General features: G+C 33.8%; 1 protein-coding gene across 10 annotated transcripts; it reads right to left on the minus strand.

The window, feature by feature from the left end:
• Positions 1–2,744: 2,744 nt before the first annotated feature.
• LOC101264971 (uncharacterized) lies at positions 2,745–9,792 on the minus strand. 10 transcript variants are annotated; one of them, XM_010328025.3, is made up of 6 exons: positions 9,655–9,792; positions 8,428–8,521; positions 6,561–6,727; positions 4,294–4,365; positions 4,058–4,209; positions 2,745–3,279 (listed from the first exon to the last, which is right to left on the minus strand). In XM_010328025.3, the coding sequence occupies exons 3-6, from the start codon at positions 6,723–6,725 to the stop codon at positions 2,892–2,894; spliced, it is 777 nt and encodes a 258-aa protein (XP_010326327.1). In that variant the 5' UTR covers positions 6,726–6,727; positions 8,428–8,521; positions 9,655–9,792; the 3' UTR covers positions 2,745–2,891. The 10 variants fall into 10 exon arrangements, with proteins under 10 accessions (XP_010326327.1, XP_010326324.1, XP_069144910.1 ...); XM_010328022.3 differs by having other exon boundaries at positions 4,294–4,392; XM_069288809.1 differs by having other exon boundaries at positions 4,294–4,429.
• Positions 9,793–16,795: the final 7,003 nt, after the last annotated feature.

Here is a 16,795-nt window from a genome sequence, read left to right on the forward strand (position 1 = left end):
ATATAATATATGAAATTATATCTTAATAAGGTGATAATATGTAGATGATGTGAACATGTCGTGGATGGTAAGTCTAAGCCTTTTTTTTTATATAAAAAAAATTGAATTGACTACATATTTGAATGTGACAAACGTTGCGGACGTATACCATCCAAATAAATAGTTTGCACTTTCTTAAAATATATGCGCACACCACAATTCAAAATCATAGCAATTCTTTTTTCATGGCATAACTATTTTCACAATTTGAGGACTTCTTGAATGTTCTCTACCGAATTTTGCACGCAACACAGATGAAATATTTCCCAAATAAATACGTTGATGGAGCCAAACCCCTTTGCAATATCCTTGTACAACAAAATAGAGAAAAATATTCACACCAAAAGAAAAGATCTAGGGTTCTTCATTTTTAAAAAATTGAAAATCAAAATTTAAGGATTCAACTTTCGATTTTATTGATTTAAAATAGTTGTTCTGGTACTAGAAGACATTCAACACTCAAAAATATTGGTACATTATACATGTCGTATACATTATTACATGGTTTTACACATATATACATCATATACATGTTATACACAATGTTTATACATCTAATTCATACTACTATAATACATACTATGAAATGATTTAGTTGATGCATAACGCACAACAATGTATATACATTTTCCCAATATATATTAATTATAAAAAAAAGTACAAGAAATATTTTGAAATTATATTAAAGTAAAAATTCTTACGTATGAAATAAATTTTAAGAGTAATGTCAGTTGATATGATCTTGAGTTGACTTTCTTTTAGTTGAAATCAAACCAATATACGAAATCAAGTCAAATCAAATTATTAGTCGAAATTCTTTATCAAATTTAACTCAATTTATGATTAGTCGATTTTCTTTTTCAAATTTAACTCAATTTATGATTTGATTTAATTTTGTCTTATTATAATGCAGAAGTTAAGATTATAATGGTCAATGTGACTGCATCTATTACTATTTGGATTCTACCCATTAATGACTTTAAAAGCTAAAACGTTTAAAGAGTTTTGCCTATACTGGGATAGGATCTTGGGTATCAGAACATGTAATTAATCTAGCCATGCTTCTTCATTATGTTTTAATAAATAAGTGGGTTCATTTTGTTTACCTCTAACATTTCATGTAAAAAATAAAAATATTTGACCAATCTGATTCAGGTGGAACCTCTTGAACCAATATAGGTGTAAAATGTGAGTCATTTTAGTATTATTTCATGCGAGAAAAAAGATGGAATAACTATAACACGAATTAGTAATACGTAAATATTAACCAACAACCAAAAAAGCCCTAAATTGTTGTGAATGTATTAGAACACTAAATAATTGAAAGACAATGATATAAGCAGAAGAACCTACATTCCTATAACTTTAATTTCAGCTGTAAAAACACGAAAACTTTCAAGAGAATCATCATTCTAATGCGATTAGCTAAGCGAGAAAAATGGAGGGAGTGCATCATATTATTTAATAAGTGTTGATCTGACACATTCTTTTAGTTTATTAAAATAGACAAATATAACGAAATTGAGCAAGTATTATTTCATATTTCTTCTGTTTCATATTAGTTGATTATTTTTTTCACATTCATATTAAGAAATCATAAATAAAAAGATAATTTTATTAATTCACTCCTTAAAAATTTTATTGAGAATTTTACAAAGAAATGTGAATATTTAAAAAAAGAATTAATTAAAAGGATGATAAAAAATATTAATTATTTTTTTCTTGATTTAATAAGATAAAGAATAACTATTTTTGAAAAAATTATCAACTAATATGTGACGAACTAACAAGTCTACACGAATTTTCAAGCGAATGAAACTATGAGCGGAGAGGGAGAGAGAGAAATCATTGTAATGTGTGCGGAATTTAAGAATGCTGCGTGCAATGTTGGCTCCTTTAACCAACAGATGAGATTCCATGAGGGTTTGGACCCACCCTGTCAAGCTTTTCGCTATAATCTCACTGAATAGATATTCATTCTTTACTCACTGCCAAATGATTGGTCACCAAATTATTACAAAAAACGGATCTAGTTTTCTCAAACTTAATTAGTTCATCCCTTAGCACTAAACTCATATTTCTAAAATTATATATAGAAAGATGCAGTAATATTTACAATTCACCAACTGAAAAGTGGTTACCAATGTCCATATTGTGGCCCTATGAATCAAAAATAACCATTATTATAACTACTTTACAGAGCAGGGGAAGATAAGGTAATCAAAGCCCAAGTTGGGATTAGTTTAATAAGGTATTCTAATCTTGCATAATGTGGCAGGTAAAGTTCATTACTGCTAACATGTGACACACACATCTTCACTGTGCAGACAAGTTCTGCCTAATCAAAAAGATAAAAGGATAGTGAGTGCTATCCCAATTGAAATCTGCAGACAAGCAGAGACAAGTGGGATTTACTAAAACACAGTATATGTTCCTTCACATGAACTCAACATACCAAAACCCCTACTGCATCCCCAAGTTCAGGTGTATTTTCAGTTCTTTCAACTATCACATATGCATTTGTACAGCAGTTGAAAGAAAATTTTGAGACTATTAAAATGACTTACATTCATGTAATGGAATCTATCTAAATTAGATCAAATAACGAGAGCAGAAATCGAGTCATCGTTCAATCCTTCTCCTGTACTTTCTGTTTACCAGTGGGAAACTTCTAAGCATTACAAGCCTTATCGTACACATTTAGGTGGAGTAAGTGGATAATCAGTTCATTTACATGTCTCTCTAGCATTCAAGAATAGAACATCAAAGTGACGAAGATTACAAAATAATTGATTGCTTTACTTCTCTAAAAGCATAAACTGCCGCACTACCTTAACAACTGGAGATGTAATTCAAAAGAACCAACTAAGGCTAATCTTCCCAAGCCAAAAGAGAAGAGGAAATTGAGCTAAAGCAATAAACAATAGGAGATAGTGATGGCTACTTGAATCGTACGTCCTCACCTCTGCAAAGAGAACTCTCTTCATCGTCTTCACCAAGAATATTCCCATGCACAAGCATGTCCACGGCATCAAAAAGTAGTAAGAATAGTTTGATATAATTGTTCCCAAAAGAGCTATGGACAATCCTGCAAAAGCATATCCTGCGTATGAAACAATGTCAAGGAGTGGAGCCTCTCCACTACCCAATGACAACAATGTCATCTTCAGCAATGAAACTTGTAAAAACCAGCCAACCAATCCCTTGATAAACAGCCAACTCAGAGCTTCTGGACTAAACCTGACAAGATATGACAAGATTAAGAATTAACACAAACAAAAGGAAGAGGGAATAATGCAGGGATCCACACTACAGAAGATATTGCAAGAAGGTGAAATGTCACAATTTGCAGTACACTGGGAACATAAAAAAAGAGGCATACACATGGGTAGAATAAGACTACAGAAACCAGAGTCAGTAATCAAGGAAACATCACCAATTGTATCTGACATGACATACTGAAAGCTACTCCTTTGTCCATAACTAACTATCCTATTTGCTGTTGAGTTGTGCACGATTTGATTACTTTCCTAAAGAACATTCTTTCATATACTCTTTGGCAGGAGTATGTTCTAATTAATAATTCAGTATTTAGAAGATATCACATGTCCTTTCTGTAAAGTTTAATTTCAATCCTACCTTTTGGACCCACTTCTATCTAATATAACAAAATTTCAATTGTTACCTGTCATTCTGTCCAACCGAAGTAGGAACCTAGATTGGGATTGAAGAGATGACCTAAAGGACATTAGCACAAAACGAAATCATCATCTGGTGTAGCAGATAGCTTCACACAAATAACTGAATTAAGTACTGTCGCTGAAAACATTTTAAAATTTCATACACTGCATGTTCAAGTACAAAATGTCATGCCATTTGGCACTTCAACAAATATGAGGTGAGAAACCATTACCAAATTCAACACAGATATTTGATGGGTAAAAGATCACGTACTTGTTACTATTACTAATAACCACATTCAAAGCCTAAATGAAGCTCAAGGAAACAATAAGCTTACCTCCCCTGCAGACCTAATGATAAACCAGCAAGAACAACATAAGTACCAAAGGCCATAAATGGAATGTATAAATCTGGAGCATTTATGTCATAGATAGGGGGCTTATAGGATAGCCTGCCACCAACAGGCTCTGTGATTCTTGTCCAATGACCCTGCAGACAGTTGAGAAGATTAGATCTAGGGGACCATAATGCTAAGATGATACTACAATGAGATCAAGGCTAACAAAATCTTACTCTGTGCAGGAAAGGGAAAAGGATAACTTTCAGTTTGTTTCTCACGTACTGGTCATTCACTTGGAAGTAGTACTGGGGATCAGAAAAATATCTACTTATCTGTTGACATAAAAAAGTTGCAAGATAGAATTCATTTCTACCAGCAAAGCTACACAATCAGTGTCATCCAAAAATAAACTATTATGGATGGAGTGGTAGGTGTTTTTATCTGAAAGAAGACAAGTATTATGAAACGGTAGATGTTTTGGGCACTAAAAATGTTGAAATAAGGCAGTTAATGGTACTATCGTCGAAAATATCTTCATTGTGTTGCACAACCTCATTTTCCAAACATCAATACAGACTAATGTGATTCCGTGAAATACATAAATATTTTTTTCTTTATTTGCAATAACGATGAAGAAAATAGGAGGGATAGCAGCGACTTAAGTGCAAGGAATAGAAGCATGTGAATGCTCCAGTAAGAATGTAATTACCATTTAGAATTATTTAAGCGAGAGAAGTATTTGCTGAACTCCTGAGTATTTCAGAAATTAGCTTTTAAGCACTTCAAAGGCGAAAAGACATTTTTGCGGCTCATGATAATACAGAAAAATTCCTTGAGCTGAGGGTCTTTCCGAAAAAGACTTTCTACCTCCACAAGGTAGTGGTAAGGTCTACATACTTTCTACCCTTCCCCAGACCTCGCTTGTGGGATTTCACTGGGTATCAGGGTATATTGTTGTTGTTGTAGTTGCTGTTGATAATACAGAAAAATTCCTGACGCACATGAGACTTCTGTTTGCTAAAACATTTTGAAGTACAAGAGAGGAAAAACTATATTTTAGAAAAGGAAGTTCTAAAATGCTGTTGCATTATCAAACCCTACAAAGGATGGCAATTTACTGAATTTCCACTGATGGCTTCCTCATTCTTTCTTTTATTTATTTTGCTCATTTCTGCATGATGCTTCAGTCACAAAAGCAACTCTAATTAAATCACTCTCTGACGAATACATATATCATTTATGAATAAAGCATCTATATCACTTGGTATGTGAGGGAAAATCTTTTTCCCTGCCTTAGAGCGTACTTTAATTAACCCAACTGTTAGCAAGACAAAATACCCTGCAGAATCTCTTCCCCTTTTCTGGCCACAATTCCACTTCCCTCAGCATTTTGCTACTCTGTGCCCCTTCCTAATCACCTTCTACTTCATTGATCAACCATCAGGGTAATTTCCTGGGTCAATATCATTGTCATTTGCTAAATAAACTATAATCACAGACTTATGTAATGTTACTTTCTTTTTTAATGGTGGTACCCAAGTCATTTGCATGCCTACTTGACTAATCCACAGGTACCTAATACAAATCAGGTAACTCCACCCAGCAAGGCTTAGGCAGATTGCGAAAAAATGAATAAGTAAACAGATTGCATATTGGAAACTCTTCACCAACTGTTGCCTCTATTAGGACTTGAATCTTCATTCCTCATTTTGCCCCAACTCTTAGAGCGCTACATCACGCCCTTAGGGATCCCAAATAATTATGTCACATCCAAGCGTTCACAATTTCAATAGTCGCCCTTGTTAACAATCATTCCATCCGATCTGGTACGCACACTTCACATCAAGACATAACGAGAATTCAAACATCAATGTGGAGGCAAATATATATTTGTAACGGTGAATCAGAAGATGGTGTAGTAATTTTCCAGATCTATTATTAGTTCCATCTCCTTTAACCACCTATTCCTCTTCTTCTAAGCAGAGGTCATATAGTCTTTTCCTCTCAGGTATATGTCAGTTTGAGTGATACTAACTCATGAATTGCAGTGATTAAGGAGTGGAATTTTCTTCACCTTATTTCAGAATTTCAATCACTATATGATGATGGACGGAAGAGCCCGTTACATCTGAAGTTCAGTTCAAAGTTCAAAAACTCACCTAAATCTCTGTATTAGTAACAATACCTATTGAATGATGTCATCAAAGTAAAGACAGTGTGCTACTTGCCCTTGGGAATTTCTCGGTTATATAAGAAAAATCGAAGAACAAAAAAACAAATTGAAATCTTACAAGAGAACTATTATTATGGTGGAATGACTCTAGATAAAAAAAAAGTAAATAAATAAAGTATTTTTCCTTCGCCTATTTAGGAACAACATTCCTTTGCCTACTGTTATGTCATTTAACATATGTTCCACCACCAAATGAACAACTATTAACATAAGAATCATTATTTTTAAGAAACCTATACAAATAAAATAAACTATGGAAAAACTTACATTGCTTTGAACATAATGAGAACTTGATCCAAGAATTTTTTCTCCATAAGCCCCTAATCCACCTCTAATGAACCCAGAGCTCGCACCAGAGAATGCATTTCCAAAAGGGTTCGCTTGTGTATTAGCAGACGATCCTCCAGGCTGTGCTCCAAGGTTATCATACATTTCTGCAATATGTGTGGTTTTTCCAACACAAGTGTCAGTAACTCAACATACGCAAAATCCTTTTTTGATTAATGAATTGGAAGCCATGAGCAGTAGCAGCTCTCTGTTCCACTTTCGGTCATTGATAGGATAGTGTTTAGAGAAAATTTTGCAGCTACAGGAAGTAAAGAAGTCGAAATTTCAAGCAGCAAGTGTAAAGAAGGTGAAGGTACAGCTGAAGTAGTTAGTATTTACTAATCACTGCTTCAAGTCTTCACCATACCTTCTAAACACCCCCAACTAAGGTTAAAGCTCAAGAGTAATAGCTGGATAGCAAAGGAAGTGATGAAAGAAGGAGGCTTTGAATTCGTAGCCCATCTTTTGCATGCAGGTAACAGCATCAATTACACACAAACTTACGCCTAGGATATGCCAGCTTGAAATGTGATATTGATGCTTTACACACCGAATAGTGGAGTAAAAGAAGGGCTGATGGAAACTATAACCAAATTAATTACCTAAAGTCATGCTTGGCAGGCAAGTTTGACCAGTTTATAGGAGTTGGTGAAAGATTAGGCCACGTCAAGAGTAAGGATGTTTATTGGGAGAGGCCTTGTTTGAACTGCCGTCAGATGATCAAGCACAAGGGATTGGAAGGGGGGAGGGAGCTGTCCGATCTCGAGTGATGATCTATTTGACATTGGAGAAGGGAGTAAGAAGTAAATTCCACCAGACAGAGTCCAAAATTCAAAGCAACTACGAGAAGATTGCAGGGATGACAAGAGAGGAACTGTCAATCTGCCACCATGACAAGAGACTCTGGGAATGTGCAAAAATACATGTCTAATATTTGCCTCCTGAGCATATTTCTGATCTCGGATGATGAAGACAAAACCCAGTACAGCTACTGGAAAGTATCAAAGGTACATGGTTTCCTTGATGGAGTCGGAATAGGAAGGGGAAAGACTGTTTGCTGGGTCTGAGAAAGCAGAGCTTTTGGAAGATTCTATAAATAAAATTGACAGTTTCGAGAAAGAAAAATACAACTGGCACAGATTGAAAGGAACAGAGAGACAACCAAAAGAAAAATGCTAAAATCACAGGTATCAACTTTCATGAGAGTAGTAGAGGTTGGAACTTAAAATATTTAGAGTGCTCAGTCATCTATGATGAGAGGAAGAGGAGAAAATCCATGGAGGTGCGAACAAGATGAGGGTAAGGAGATGATGCTTCTGTAACCCCGTGAATAATAAAATGCTATCATGGAATGTAACAAGTTTTAAATAATTACAACAAGAGATGTGAAAAAGGCACATTGAAAAGTTGATGTCCTGATGTTTTCTACATTCAAGAGACAAAAGGGAATTGATTACGAAGCCTATAATCCGAACTACAGAATCAATTAGGGGTGGGGGTAGAGGAGTTGCATATGTCTTCGGAGAGCAGCCTAGCATACTTTGGTGATTCGGGATAGCAGGATTTTTTTTTCTTTATTGAGATTATTATGATGCCACAGTAAATATCATAAACTTGCCATGCACTAATGTGGATTTTTAACGAGTCTATTAAAGAATGAATAGAGATATCAGGTGTAACAATACATGTAAAATAAAGTGTAATGCTAAAGAGTTTTATGAACTTTTATGTGTAGTGATGGCAGGTATCATCACGAAGACACAAATTAAGGTCATCTATCATATAGTTGTTAATTTGAGATGCTAACCTTACTGAAATAGTGCTGTACAAATTTAAATAAGTGTGCCCTGTTGGCAAAAGGCAAAGCTTCACGTAATTGTGCACTTGGGTTTTTCAAATATCTGCAAGCAATAAGCACTTTTTAAAAATAAAGATCTTTAAATATCTGTACTAAGAAACTGATTTTAGTTTGTTGACTTTTAGAATTCTCAGTTTTCTTTACTTCTTTCAATAGGAGTTCCACAGTTCCTTCCAATTTCAGAAGAATCTGTTTCATGAAGAAAGTAGGCGTGTCCAAACACACCTATTTCTAAATTCTCAGCAGGCCATATTACCTAAAATCAACAGTTTCTAATAATACAGACAAGGAACAAATTTTATCTTCCTAATTGTAAACTGCCAAGAAGAGCAAACCCTTTTTGCTAAACATGGGATAGATTGCATTCATTGAGGAGACTTAAAATTTTTGCATTGCCATCTTCACAAAGTGTAAACAACAAGCGTCATTTTCCAAGCTTCCTCTATCTCTTTCTAGCAGTACCGAGATGAATAACTGCTAAAGTTAGTTACTTGATCAAATCCTAAAAACTTCGGATCCCCACCCCCCACCCACTTTGGTCAAATATCAAATCCTAAAACATCAAAATCCCCCCTACTAAAAAGAACGAAAAAGTTGTTAGGAGACTTGGTGCTCAAATAAGTAGCCACTAAATGGATAACTGCAATCCAAACATATAATGAGAAAAGATAGGTGATTAATTTAGGTCTAAGAACTCTTAGAACTAGACAACTACTGTGTGATTAAATATAGCTGTGGAGAAAACATCCATTGTTCCTCGCGAATTTTATCATCATGCCATTTCAAATTAAATTGCACCAGCAAAATATCTCATATCTTGTTACACAAAAAAATAAGGGTGCAGGTTTTACAAGTTTCAAGAGCAGAAAGGGAACCCATAAGATCAATGTTTTCAAATTGCATTTAATATCTTCTGGAAAATGCCACGGATCCATAATACCAGTACTAAAATCTCTACAATAAATCATTCCCAAACTCGATTATAAAGCAAAGAACTTACTAGTATACAGAGAAAATAGCAATCAATTAAAAGAGAAAAATCACAATGCGAAGCTTTTACGAGGCAGGATCTCATATATATATATATATATATATATATATATATATATATATAATTCATTCGTTAGTTACAATAATTAATCTAAAAATTTCTCAGTTAGGAAGAGAAAATTTCACCTTTCTGAGAGATAAACCGGAGATGATTGAAATGTAGCAGTAATGGATGCAAGTTAAAACTTGACAAATAAGGCGTTGAAGGGCAGATCCAAACTTAGAAACCAAGATTGAATTAAATGGGTGGGCAACCATATTTTTATGACCCGACCCATATTCTATAACTTTTTACTAAAATTATTTTGGATTGACCAATAGGTTAAGTAACAGAGGAGGAATTTTTTTTAAAATAATACTTATAACTTTTGATAAAGGTGTTAATTATTGAAAGGGAACTTTCACCTATAACCACTAAAAAAATAGTCTAATTACTCTTTATAACTATAGTTTGATAATTACAATTCGTAGCTATATGTTATAGGGAGGAAAGAGGCGAGTGAGACTAGGAGAGAGAGGAGAAAGGAGAGAGAGCAAAAAGTGAGAGAGAGGTGAATTGTATATGTATATTGGTTAGATAATTGTATATTATACATATGTATTTGTGTATATGGCAAGCGAGATCGGAAGAGAGAGGAGAGAGGAGAGCGAGAGAGGGCAGAGAGTGGGAGAGAGGTGAATTAAATATGCACATTAATTAGATAATTGTATATTATACATATGCATTTATATATTCTAGCGAATTTTATATATACAAATGTAGTTAATTATATAAACTCGAAGTCAACACACATAATTAATGTATAATATTAGTCGTGAGTGGTAATTATAGCAAACTACAACTGTAATGAGTAATTAAGTAGTATAAGTTTTCTTAACCACATAATTTTCCCATTATTCAATGCAAAAGCCCATAAGGGTCATTTGGTAGGAGTATTATTATGAGAAATAATTCATATATTATATATGATATTATTTAGTACTATTTGGTAAGAATTTGGGTCTATGTATATATAATTGATGGATTTGTTATACACCTTACATTGTATTAGAAGATGCATCACTAATAGGATTAAATACCATTAGAGAAGTCTATGTAAAGACAAATATCTCTCAAATTATCTTAATTATGTGTTTCTTATATGTTTTATATTTTCTACTAGTAACTTTTTAAACAAATAAATTAGCTTACAAATTATTTAGAGAAAATTGTTTATTACTAAGTAAGTGTTTGGTCATGTAATACCGTATCACGATATGAAATTGTGAGATGAAATCAGCGACATGTGATATTACGTTGAATCAATCTTATGATTCCATATCATGAGATGTGATTCCATATTCTTCAAAATCCATTATATGGAAATTTCATATCATGATTTGAGATACTTTTAAGGGAAAAGAGTTAAAAATACCCCTCAACTTTGTTTTATTGGTTGATTATGCCCTTACCATTAAAACAAAGTTATTTTTACCCCTACCATTACTAATTTCATCATTTTTGCCCCTCAATTGAATGAAAATCCCCAAATAACTTAAACTAACCCGATTTCAATTGATATTACCCAATTATCTATTTTAACTCTAATCCAAAAACGACCCACAATACAAATATTTCCTAATTTTAAAAATCAAAATCATATTTGAGACTTAACTATGAAATTGATCGAAAATTGATGGCTGAAATTTGTCCACAAGTGAAAAGCCAATCCAATATCCCTTTCTTCCTCGCAAGTCGTAGATTTTGTCATCAGTTTTTTCAGCTACCGTTTAACCCATTTTTTCTTTAATCTTGATCAATTTTACTTGTTATGAAATTTGGATATTTGTTGTTGTCAAATGTGTGCTTGAATTTAGGGGAATGTATAGCAGATGATTCAGATTGTCAACTCCGTGAATTTGGGGTTTCCCCCTTTCTAATGCTAGGTTTGAGATTGAGGTGTAGTTGATAATTGTGATTTTTCGAGTCAAAATTCATGTAGGAAATTTGAACTTTTAATGATTTTCAATATGTGGATTCTATTAGTGGGCGGATGGTTATATTTGAAGAATTTCTTTTTGTATCATCAGAGCAATTTAGATTGAGTAATTTGTCTTTGAGACAAGAAGAACAAATCCAAACAGGAGATGAATTTGGATGTTTCATACATGGGATATTTGATGAAACAAAGTAATTGAAATATGAAATTTTAGTGTTTTCGCCATTAATGGTGTTTGTTACTGCAACTTTGCCTATGTCTTTCAAGGCAATTTTTGATGTCGTTGAAAAGGAGATTGAAAATGAAGGAATTGAGTGTTAGCTTCTAGTATAGTGGGTCGGGTTTGGTTAAAATAGATAATTGGATAATTTCAGTTGATATCGGGTTAATTAAACTTATTTGGGGCTTTCCATCCAATTGAGGGGCAAAATGATGAAATTACTAACAGCAGGGGTAAAAATAACTTCTTTTTAACGGTAAGGGCATAGTCAACCAATAAAACAAAGTTGAGGGGTATTTTTGACCCTTTTCCCTACTTTGAATACAAAAATTGATTCACAAATTATATTTGTTAAAACAACACCACATTTATATTCACTAACCATTTATTTATATGTAAATAAAATTTATAATCACATCATTACTTTTTAAAACTTATTATTCACTCTGATATAAAGTGTATTATCGTCACCAGCATATATATAGTCATTTTAACTGTAACGAATGTCACTACCAAGGGGTATCCCCTAGATGTAACACAGGGTATAGAACCCTGAATGACTCCACACAAATCGCTTTAGCTTTCATAACATAAGAATAGAGCAATAAAGAGTAAAATACATTTTTGAGTGTTAAAAAGTTCTGCATAAAAGAAAGCGAAAGTTTAGACTTATCTCAACATAGCCATCTCTAACAATACTTGAAGAAATTAGATTTGGACCATACATCATATCCAAAAAGGAAAGTAGAAGAAGTGGACACTAAAAACAACAATTTCATTCCCGAACCATGAGGAATCACCAAGATCAGAAATATATCAAGTTCAAGCTTTAGCCACTGGAATGGACACCTGTCTTTCGAACCCTACATTGATCCTCAATGTAGGCAAAAGTATGTGTTAGCATAAAAATGCACAAAGTATGATAATTATGCATAAAAATCATTTAAAACATGCTGAAATGGACCTTTCATTTCAAAGCATGCAATTTGCCAAGTTCAAACGTCATATGAGATATTAGAAATTATAAGTCATAATCATGGATAAAATAAGTTAACATCATCTTTAAAACCTTTGAACTCATTTACAAAGTTTCTCAAGTAACCATAGTTCATTAATCATGTTATTATTGTGGGAAGAATAGTCTTAACTGACATAGAGACCATGTGAGCTAAAACATGATCATCTGGTGTCTCCCACACCGAAAAGGATTGTTCTACTTGCCTAAGTTATAACCATGAACTCTTAGCTTATGTAGATCCACTAGCTAGGGAACCTATGGGATGCATAGGTTATGTGACACAGAGATTGCTACTAGAAATTCGGACTCAACTAATGTAGAAGGTTTCCATTGTCATATCCCGAAATCACACTCTAGAAGTTAGGGGAAATCTAGGATTGCAACTAGCGTACTTGATCTCTCGGAGGTCTTGTACAAGCCCTTACATATCATTCATCGCATATACATAATGAAAAGTAGTGCGGATTTAAAACTTTTCATAAAACATATCATAGTCTTTAAAAATCTCTTTCATATGAAGTCATAGGAAATACTAAGTCTCAATCTCATAAAACTTAAGACACGAGAATACTTTTGGGACACGACCCATATACAATACTAATATAGAAATACTTAGTCTATTACAATACTTCTAATAGAAAATATAAAATACATATATGCCCTCGAGTCAAATGAGGACATACTTCAACTTCTCTTGAACGATGCTACGGTCCAAGTCTTCCTTCCCAAATGCTCCTCACCTACCAACAATTATAGAGATATATAAAAGCATGGAGTTAGTACAACCACATGTACTAAGTATGACATAATGCATGAAAATCATGAAAACAGACATTTAGTAGAAATATGCATCTTTTAATTTAAAAATCATATTATAATCATAAGAAAAACATTTAACAACTTATAAACACATAAGATAACATTTAAACCAAATATCATAATTATTGAAGTCACTTTACAGTAACCTCAACTCACTGTTACAGTGAATTCCTTCACTGTACAGTGAAGTTGCTTATCTTTACCTTAGACATCTTCTAGTATGTAATCATCTCACTTAAAGCTATCCTAAGACTCACTTAAGCAACACAAAGAGAGACCGCCCATACAACGTCCCTAAGCGTGCCTAATGATCCTCAAGACTACTTATAATGAGTCATATACACACTTAAAAGACATCAAACATATCAACACATGAATAATATGACATTTCATCATCAAAGGCTATCAAAAGACTTACTTAAGTAGATCAAGAAGATAACGTCCATGATTGACCTCTTTAAGACTACCTAAATAATCATTAAGACTTCCTAAGTTTAGATCATGTCCACATAATGAACATCTTCCCTAAACTAGAGTCATTCTTAAGACTCATCTAGGTAAGATACGAAGTGACAATTTCTATGCCCCCTTCACACCTTAACTAGACAACCCTTAACTACTCTAGATATGGGTAATTCACATAGAGTAATTCATATTTAAGGTTCACATAAAAGGGTTCCATATCAAGTTCATAACTCAATTACATTTACCCTATCAAAGAGGTCTTCTAGGGTTACATTACAATGGCGACAAGAAGATCATGATGACTTTCCTAAGGTTTGATATGATGCCGTTCCAGCCAACCTTAAGTCCATCATTCCTTTGCTTTGAAGAATACCATTACGGCTTACTACTTCAAGATTCATAATCTTACCACTAGGTTCAAGGTTTCACATAAAAGACTCTCTTAACTTCATTTAAGGTCATATATCATTCATACATTCAAGACTAAGAGAATTTGGCATCCTAAGTCAAGACACCACATATCCACTTTCATATATACATCAAGCAAGGGACACAAGTCAACCAAGACAAGACACCACAAACTTCACTTTAACTTACAATAAATGTCATTCTAGAAACACATAGACATAACTAATCATCTTCAAGTCATCCTATACACTATCATATCATCATCAATGTGACCAACATAGACTTATATAGTCAACTAGGAATAACCAAGTATAAATCCTAAGACTATACACACAAGGTCAAAGTCATAGTCTAACATGATCACCTAACATGAATAGAAAAACACATATATGACTTCACATGTAGATATATATTGTCATACTTCACATACTCAACTACACAAATAGCCCTATTACTTCAAGTAGTTTGCCGACAAGGTCCTGATCATCATAATACATAAAGTAACGCGGACAAGGCCATATCAATTGCAAGTAAAGCACATAACACCACCACCATAAGTGGACCATAGCAATAACAACATAATTGAAGTCTAGTTAACATCAAAATAAAGGAAATAGGGCAGTGTACCACCACAACATCCTCAATACCTTAATTCGATGCTAAATCATCCAATTAAATACCATAAGACCCTTACCAATGGCCATGAACAATAATACAGTATAGAAACTATGATAATCAATGAAACTAGGTCAATTCAAAAAACATTCATCAATCTAGTACAACCTAGATATCAATTGAATACAATTTTTACATCATTAGATAACCCATAGGAATCTACACTAGAATTCATAAACATTAAGTCAATATCAAGTAACTCATAACTTAGTCAAAAAACTTGGGTTCAGAGGTAATTTAGGTTAATTATCAATACAATAACAATTTAATCCATAACAAACTTTTAAAAACAATTAATGCAAGAACTCATGGTAAAATCATAAAATTGGACAATTCAACTTTGAAAACTTTAGAAAACTTCTTGAGAGTTGGGCTCCTTGATGAAGAGAGTTTCAAGGATCAAAATTTATAACTTGATGAATCTAATTCTTTACTTTGATGAAGAATCTCTAATCAATTCAACAATCCAAGCTCTTCCTTGACTTTGGACTTTAATGGAGTCTTAAGGATTTCTAAGAGATTTTGGAGTTTTGATTTGGAAGAATGAAATCTTCTTAGTGTTAAACACTTATATACAAACTTAAAATACCCAAAATAACCTTAAGGAACCTCCAATACTCCTATTTGTAAGTGGGGTGAAATTACAACTTCACCCCTCACTTAACAGTAAAGTTTCATGCAGGACAGTTTCACAGATGGAAGGGCTATCGACGGCTCGTCCCTTGACCAACGGACCGTCCTGGTTGTCCGTGGTCTGGGAGTAAGGCTTGTTTTTGGTCCCTCCCTTCCCAGTCTAAGTCTCAAAAGAGGAGACCCAACCAACGGGCATTGATTGACCCACTGGGCATCGACTGCCTCCGTGGTTTGGTCTGTCTTGGGCAGCCTTGACACCAACTTTTGGTCCTTCCTCAAGGACCCTTGGATGGTCTTTGGAGATGTTTTCCCAGACCTTTCCAACCCAAACATGATCGTATGCGAGTTTAGGACCTCTAATAGTAATTTCATCCGAATTGAACTCGTAAAACTCAACGAAACATGCCTAGACACACGAGGTCGTTTCAAGACAAACCTTTCGAACGTCATGGACGTTTGATCTCCAAACTCCACTAAACTCAACACACTGCCTATATACATCATAATAACTCATTTAAGGACCTTATAACCTCATGAATTATACATAAACACATAAAACCACATATGAGGCACATAATAGGTGACTTAGTCGTCGAACGACTTAGTCGCCGTTTGACGTTTGACATCCAATACACCTAAACTCTTAGACACTGCCTCAATACCATATATTAGACCACTTTAGGACCTTAGACCAACATGACCAACTTTTTAGACTCTAGTTCACCTAAGTCATTTTCGAGATCTTACATCCATCTCATGAGACATACACGGGATGCCCGGACTCAATTAAAATAAAAAACTTCCATCTCATTTCAATATTCTCTCGGTATTAAGCAAAATTCCCACGGTATATTTATCAAATCTTATTTAACGCATGTCCCATGAAAGGATACTATTGTCAACCAATCCAAATTAGTTCATTATTTCATTGGGATAACTCTTATTGATTGATTCAATTATGTGAGAATAATCTTTCAACCTAAGAATCCTTCTAAGTGAGAAAACCTTTCATATCATGGTGATAAGTATTTCATGAGAATGATTTTAGAT

This window comes from Solanum lycopersicum, chromosome 9 (assembly GCF_036512215.1).
Source record: "Solanum lycopersicum chromosome 9, SLM_r2.1".
Taxonomy (NCBI): Eukaryota; Viridiplantae; Streptophyta; class Magnoliopsida; order Solanales; family Solanaceae; genus Solanum; species Solanum lycopersicum.